The following is an 8230-nucleotide window of genomic DNA, read 5'->3' as shown; positions in this document are numbered from 1 at the left end:
TTGAAAATATTAAAAATAAAATAAGTTATTAAAATAAACTTGCCAATAATTATGACATGAAAATTGAATTGCCAACTAAAAGGTTTTCTGCACAGAGAATGCTGACAAGTAAAAAAGTGTAAAAAAATTATTTTTTTTTGTTTCTACAATATTTGGTAAGAAGAAAAAAGAACAAGAGGTGGTGGTTGTATGGTTTTAGAAAAGTGAAGTTTAGAAATAATTCTATTTCAATAGATATTTTTTAATCCCATTAAAATTAGTTGTTGATTGATTGTTGCGAGGTATCTTATCAAATAAAAAATTATTATAGAGATAAAATTATAAAATTTTTAAAAAATAAAATATATTAGAAAAATTTTAAAATTTTTATAGGGATGAAATTATAAAATTTCAAAAGAATAAGAGTAAGTTATAAAATTTTTAAAATTGTCCCCTCCCCTACGCCTCTGGATAGAAGTGAGTTAATTGAAGGGTTAATAATATGGTATTATCCATTTAAATTAAGCTTATATTAGACAAGTTGCTTAATTGAATAAAATAAAATAAAAGTAAAGGTTGAATTGCGTATTTAAACTTGTTGAAAATAATATCTTGAAGGTGGGAGCGTTTAGGCGCGTCGGTTTTGAAGAAGGTTTCCTTCCTCCTTCCTCGTGTCCTTTCCCACTTTCCTATTAAAGGAGTTAAGGGTGGGAGACACAGACCAAACTCACTTCTTTTCCAACAGCCTTTTGGCAATCACCAATCCTTTCTTATCTACAACTAACTCACAAAAGAAAAGAGGTTGTCTCTACATGATGCACATCGTTACGAGGCGCAAATTCTAAATATAGAGACAAAGGAAGATTTGCAAACATCCGAAGAAACCCAGTTTTGCAAGATTTCTGGTCTTTTCCTTTTCATCTCTTACACCGTCGCCTAATTCGCCATGGGAGGGATCTCGGGCTTTCTTACAACTTTTCCCCCTTTTATTTACTTTTTTTGGTCTCTCCTTGAAAGACTCCCCGTCAAATTGCCTTTGCCGATTGATAAGTTGATCTCTCGTGTTTCTTATCCTCGCACCGGTAGGCAGTTGCAGCGCTATGATAAGAGAGGCTTTCGATTAGTTGTTGGGTAAACTTTCTTTTCCTCCCCTTTCGTTTTACATGTTTCTGTTTTTTATCATGCTGCCAACAAGAAAAATCGTAAACCCAAATCCTATTTCTCCATTGGTTTGGTTTTATCTAATTTACTTTTGCTTATTTTGAATTTAAATGGCATTCTGACATTGAAATTGGGCAGTTTGTTGAAGTGGGTCTTTTGCCAATTGATGAACACAGAACACTGCCTTCCATTTATCTAATTTTTAGATATCTGGGATAATTTTCATGTTTGAGGGGGTTTTTTCCTCATTATTTACAGTTCTCTTTTCTGGGTTATGGCAAGAACATAGAATTATAACTATTTTTTTAGGGGGGGAGAAAAAGCTTCTAATACGCTATTTCCTTTGAGCAGGTGTATTCCATACAGATATAGGAAAACGGAAGAAGCAACTTCAATTGATGAAGTAATAGAAGTTCTTGTAATTAATGCACAGAATGGTCAAGGAATGTTATTCCCTAAGGGTGGTTGGGAAAAAGATGAAACCATGGAAGCCGCAGCCATTCGAGAGACGCGTGAGGAAGCCGGTGTTATTGGCAATATTGAAGTTAGTATCTGTCCGACGGTTTTCAATTGAACTCTTCACTTAAATTTCATGCCATTTCTTGGTTTTAACTCTATTATTTGGATGTATTTTTGCAGTGTAAATTAGGTAAATGGTTGTATAAGAGCAAAAGGCAAAGCAAATTCCATGAAGGACACATGTTTCCTTTGCTTGTCGAGCAAGAGTTAGATCGCTGGCCTGAGGAAAACATCCGGAACAGGAAATGGGTATGTATTGCTGCAATATGTTAATAGTTATAGTAGGAGAAATGCTGAAGTGTCAGTCCGATTGTTTGAGAGAATAGAAGACCTAAACCTGTGTTATCTTGTCTATGTAGGTGACAGTCTCAGAAGCCAGAGAGCAATGTCCTCATTTGTGGATGAGGGAAGCTTTAGAAGAGTTAGTTCGCCGCCATATGCAGCAGCAGCAGCGGCACCAAGGGCAAGTCAACAAAACAGCCTGCAATTAGAACGCGTTCTAGCAACCATTGGGTTGTTCTTTGAATTTGTGAGATTTAGGAAGATAGATCGATGTAAATGAGGAGATATCAGAAGTCAAATTAGGTAGAGAACGAGAACGTTGGAGATTATGCTCTTCGTTTGGGATATTCCAATTGCTTCTGTTCCACCATTTTGGACTCTGAGTTCTGAGGAGAGACAGGTGGAAGAAATGATTGGAAGAAACAGGGGAACCATCTCAGATGTACAAATGTCAATTTTTTTTATTCTTTTCAGAATGTAGAAAATTTTGATTCATTCCTTCATTTCAACAAAATTCTGAGGATTCATTCTTTAATCTCAGTAGACTTCTCTGAATCAATGCAATTTGCTTTTAACTATCCCTAACAAGACGATAGATGTTTGTCATGGGTTATAAACAACATGAGACAGGAGCTCTAGCTATGTGGCATTACTTTTAATGTTTTTGGAGAAATTCTAAATCAATCATTAATGGCAAAATTGATTAGGTGAACAGACCTGGCCAGATAATTTCAGAAATAAGTTTGCTTTTGACTGATTCAAACCAGAATCTGAAACGAGACAATGACTGCTACCGCAAAAGCTACAGTTGAAGCAAACAAATTGCATGTCGACCAACTGGGTAGTGAAAGTAATTCTATCTCAAATCTTTAAATAAGACAAACTTAGGTATACTTACTATTTGCAGGTTCAGAGAAGGAAATTTGGGCTTCTGATTGAAATCTGGTTTCTGTTCATAGTTGAGCATAGTATTTGTGGCAAGGGTCGCCTGAAAGAAGGGTAAAGTTGAGCACCAATACTTATATTACATCACGAGGGCAACCCTGGCATTGTAGAAGCTGGTGTTCTCATTAGCTCAAGTGAAGGTTACTAGCTAGTGCGGTTTGTATTCGACTTCAGAACTCCATGCAGTTAGATTCTTAGATTGGACCTTGACCTTGCCTTAGGATTTAGGTTTTGCTGCGGACACATCAGGAGGTCAGCCACATGTCATTGATTAAGAGTTCGGTTCGAGCCACTACCTTGACAATTTGTCCTTGGTTCAGAATTCAGCCACGTAGCCTAATATCATCAATTACTTAAATTGGTGGGCATTGTTGATGTGACAATAAATAATGATATTTAAAACTAAGATAAAGTAAACTCAAGTTGTCAAGAATTGTCATAATTTATTTCAAGTTTATTTCTTTTTAAAAGCATAATTGTACCGTTTCATTAGACATTTGCTATGCAAAAAGTACATCCAAGAGGAGGCCAGGAACCTCCAACCCCAACCAAAAGAACCTGCAGAAACCAAAAACTTAATCTGCAGCAGCTAGATCACTGGAAGAAACCAAAAGGAACAAAATTTACATCCACCCTACAACCACAAGAGTTATTTCAAGTTCATTAAATTTGAAAATAGACATCTTATCTCAAAATATCAAATGGCATTAACAAATATTGAAAAAATATTGAACTACTGATGATCCTAAAACACCCAAATCCTTCTTTGCAATTAAATTTCAAGATTCATTTAACTTTAATCTTCATCTTCTTTTTCATCGTCTTCATCCACCCTAAACCTAAACCCACCTAAACCCAAAAGGAGGCAAAAGACAAGCTTTGAAGAAGACATTGTCTTGCATAAAAAATCAAATAAAATATTAATTAGTTTCATTAGTTGTGGTAAGTCAAACCTTGATTGAATGTAATCAAGGGTTTTCAAATCCTAGTTGCATGTTTTTCTATTTCTAATGCAAAAATTAGAGTATGTACATGCTTTAAAATAAAAATATATTTGTTGTAATATATGGTTATTGAGGGCTAGTGAAATATTTTATGACTAGGTGGATCATTGCAATAGTAATAGAAGAACTATAGGGAGTTTTGATCTTGATAGATACCTATTCATCGTGTTAACAAACAACATATTTAAAGCTATTATTGATGATTTCACTCTAGCATAAGAATGAGTATAGTCATTAAAGGACAACATACAAATTCAAACAAATTCTTTGAGCTGAAAAGTGATGTTGATGCGTTAAATATGTTCAAAATGCATCAAGGTTCAAAGAAAATCCACCTTTACTTTGGAGATCATACCTGAAATTCCTCTTCAAGCAATATTCAAGCCTATCACTATAAGCAGATTTTCTTCCATACCTACTCTTCAAGCAATATTCAAGCCTATCACTATAAGCAGATTTTCTTCCATACCTAATGTTAATATGCCTAAATGTAGTGATGCCCATGCTAGTGGAAATGCTAGTGGTAAAAGGAAGGTAGCTAGTGAAAATGCTAGTGTTAAAGATGCTAGGAACGACATGATTAAAGCATCAACGTAGCGAAATAACAAAATTGAAACAAAATACAAACTACGCCTTCTACCTTTGGATCACTTGGTTGTTTAATGCAAAGTTAAATATCATAGAAAATATAAAAAACCTTTTTACCTTTTCAAATGATATCATAATCAAATGGATTCCTTTTAGTGTTGAAAAATGTAAACACTTTCTTGTGTGAAAGAATCCTAGCCACTCAAATGCTTGGTCTCCAATGTTGCACACATGATTACAACGGATCCTTTTCAAGGAGAGAGTTTTATGCCATAGGCTTGTGTTAGCAAATGGACAACAATTTGCCTTTTTTTCTTCTTTAATTTCTAGCAAAGAATCAATGGAAAAGTTTCCAAAAAAAATGCATCTCAAGAGTGGCAGCACTCAAGAGAAAACTATTAGTTTTTTTTTTCTTTTGTTGCCTTAAAAAAGAGTGGCTATAATGTGATATTTATATCTAGGTTTAATTTTATTATTAAACTTATTAAAATTTACAAAATAAGGCCTTAATATTATAATAATTATAAAATTTAACTAATGCCTAATTAAACTCTTTTAATTTGGTCCTTAGTAGTTAAAACTTAGAATTTGATTTAAGTCTAACTTAAATCATCACACTCTCAATTTATTCTAAATTTCAACCTTTGTGAGTGACCCAATATATTCTTAACATGTTGGTAATGGAGTTGAATTATAATTTTATTAATTAATTACTTTAAACAAATCATATTCAATTTTAAATTAACTCATTCAATTTCATAGACCAAGATTGGTATTAAGCAATGCATTATGACCACGCAATTGTTAAGAGAGCTAAAAGATACTTTGACAACCTTTCAGTGTACAATTTATCAGTGTAATTCATTCCTTCATCATATATCCTAGAGATGATAAGAGCTTGGTGCACTGCCTACTCTTATTGACCTCCATATTTGTTCCTGCAGTTAAATCATTAGTTTTATGGAGACTTAAGAAACTCATTTCATAATCTCCTAGTTACCTTGGCCAAGGATTTGATTAAGTTAATGTCAATCAATAACTAAGGAGTTATTTCCCCTTGAATCACTTGGAGTGATGATTCTTGTCTTGACCATTCATTTACCTTCATATGCTTCACACTATACCAAAAATATCTTGTTTTGGCATCCTTGGTTAGGCATCCGTTGGATGAAATCAAAGCATAGTACTCCACATACAAGACAATATGGTGTTTCAAGTCTAAGGAGTAGTTACACAACTGATGTATGAGAAGTGTTGCATAGACATTTAAGCGAGGTACCAAATGCATTTCTCATGGCGAATCATGTTTAGTGAACTCGGTCTCCCATGGCAAACACTCACATGCTAGTTCCAAGTATCTTAATACTTCAATCTATGTGAGTAGTTGCTTGTTTCACTAGTAATGTGCAGGTCTTTGAGCATTATTGATGCATAAGGATCTCATAATTGTATCCTAATACAATTCCTTTGTAAGACATATATAGTTCCATGGGTTTTATCTGTATAAATGTAAGGAGTAATTAAATCACAACTTATGGATAAAGAACTGCCTCATAATTATTATAAATTAATAAAATGTCATACATGAATAACTCAAAATGTAATTCCCATATGACTAGAAATTGGCTTGCAGGACTCATACTAGCAATCTCCCACTAGCACTAAAGCCAATGTTCTCAACATGATGATTATGCTTTTGTTGGGACAATGCTTTATTGAGAGGATTAACAATATTATCTTCAATGGGTATACATTCTATGCAAATGTCTCATCTTCAAATGATCTCCCAAATCACATGGTAATGCTACAATACATGTTTGAATTTATGATGAGACCTTGGTTCCTTTGCTTGTGCAATGGCTCCATTGTTATCACAATACAAAGGTATTGGATCAACAATGTTAGGAACCACATCTAGTTTAATAATGAACTTCTTAATCCAAACTACCTCTTTCGCTGCCTCAAATGTAGAGATGTATTCAGCTTTGATTGTAGAATTCGTAGTCGTCTATTGTTTGGAACTCTTCCAACTTACTACAACTTCATTTAGTGTGAACACATATCCACTGTATAACTAGCTATCATCTTTGTTAGTTTGAAAGCTTGCATCCGCATAACCCCTAACTTAGAGATTGCCTCCTCCATAGACCAGAACTACATCCCTAGTTCTTTGTAAGTACTTTAGGATGTTTTTCATAGCTATCTAGTTACCTTCACCAAGATTAGCTTGGTATTTGCTCGTGACACTCAAAGCATAAGTATAAAGCATCGCGTACATGATATATCCTATTATTGAAGCATAAAAGATCTTATCCATGCGATCTCTCTCCTTTTGATTCTTTGGACACATGTCTTTAGAGAGGTTGATGCCTTATGACATAGGCAAGTGTCCCTTCTTGGACTCCATCATGCTAAACCTTTTTATCATCTTGTCTATTTATATGGATTGGGAGTAACCTATCAACCTTTTAGATTTATCTCCATAGATCTTTATTCCTAGAATGTAGGTTGTTTCTCCCAAATCTTTCATGGAGAATTGTTTGGATAGCCAAATCTTCATAAATTGCAACAATGGTATATCATTTCCTATGAGTAATATGTCATAAACATAGAGCACTAGGAAAATTATGGCACTCTCAATATCCTTTTTATAGACACATGGTTCATCTTCATTCTCGATGAAGTCAAACTTTTTTACAGCTTCATCAAAATGGATGTTCCAAATCCAAGAAGCTTGCTTAAGTCCATAAATGGACTTTTAAAGCTTGCACACTTTATTGGCATTAACATTGAAGGACCCTCAAGTTGTGTCATATATACTTTTTCTCACAAGTTTCCATTAAGGAATGTAGTTTTTACATCTTTTTGTCATATTTCATAATCATGTTATGCAGCAATTTCCAGCAAAATCCTAATGAATTTAAACATAGCAACTGGTGAAAAGGTTTTTTTGTAGTCAATTCCTTGTATTTATTTGTAACCTTTTGCTACCAGTTTAGGTTTAAAGGTTTACACCTTGCCATCTACATTAGTCTTTCTCTTAAAGACTCACTTACACCTAATGGGTTTTATCCTTTCAAGTAGATCCACTAAAGTCTATACTTACTTGGTATCTATGGCATCCATTTCAGATTTCATGGTTTCTAGCCATTTTTCATAATAAATGTCCAACATTGCCTTCTCATAGGTTGTAGGTTCATCATTTATGGGCAATGCGTCCCTTTCCAAGGAAAATCCATATCTCTCTGGTGCTTGACGTATCTTACTAGACCTTTTGAGTGGTTGTGCCTCTTGAGATTGTGTTTGAACATTAGATGTCACAGTCTCAAGCTCAAATTCCAATGGAATGTCAATTTATGGGTCTCGAACTTCTTCAAGTACAACTTTACTCCCACTAACCCTTTCATTTAAGAACTCATTCCTAAGGAAAGTACCATGCCTTGAGACAAACACTTTTTGCTTAGTGGGATTATAGAAGTAACATCCGTGTGTTTCTTTAGGATATCCCACAAATTTACATTTATATGAATTTGCTCTTAGCTTATTAGACATTGTACGCTTACATAAGCAGTACATCCCCAAATCCTAGCATAAGACAAGTTAGGCTTTTTCCCACTCCATATCTCATATGGTGTCTTACCAACTGATTTGGCAGGAACCTGGTTTAGTATACGAGCAACAGCTTGTAGGGCATATCCCCAGAAAAATATTAAAAAATCTGCACGACTCATCATGGATTGAACCATGTCCAA

At 34.3% G+C, this 8230-nt stretch overlaps 1 protein-coding gene across 1 annotated transcript; it reads left to right on the top strand.

The window, feature by feature from the left end:
* The first annotated feature begins 596 nt into the window (after positions 1–596).
* Positions 597–2476, top strand: LOC18604398 (nudix hydrolase 4-like). The gene is made up of 4 exons (XM_007036860.3): positions 597–1110; positions 1492–1684; positions 1780–1908; positions 2019–2476. Exons 1-4 carry the CDS (start codon positions 926–928, stop codon positions 2148–2150), a joined length of 639 nt encoding a protein of 212 aa, XP_007036922.1. The 5' UTR covers positions 597–925; the 3' UTR covers positions 2151–2476.
* Positions 2477–8230: the final 5754 nt, after the last annotated feature.

Source organism: Theobroma cacao, chromosome 3, assembly GCF_053813885.1.
Source record: "Theobroma cacao isolate CCN51 chromosome 3, ASM5381388v1, whole genome shotgun sequence".
NCBI classification, from domain to species: domain Eukaryota; kingdom Viridiplantae; phylum Streptophyta; class Magnoliopsida; order Malvales; family Malvaceae; genus Theobroma; species Theobroma cacao.
This window is presented reverse-complemented; position numbering and strand designations above follow the sequence as displayed.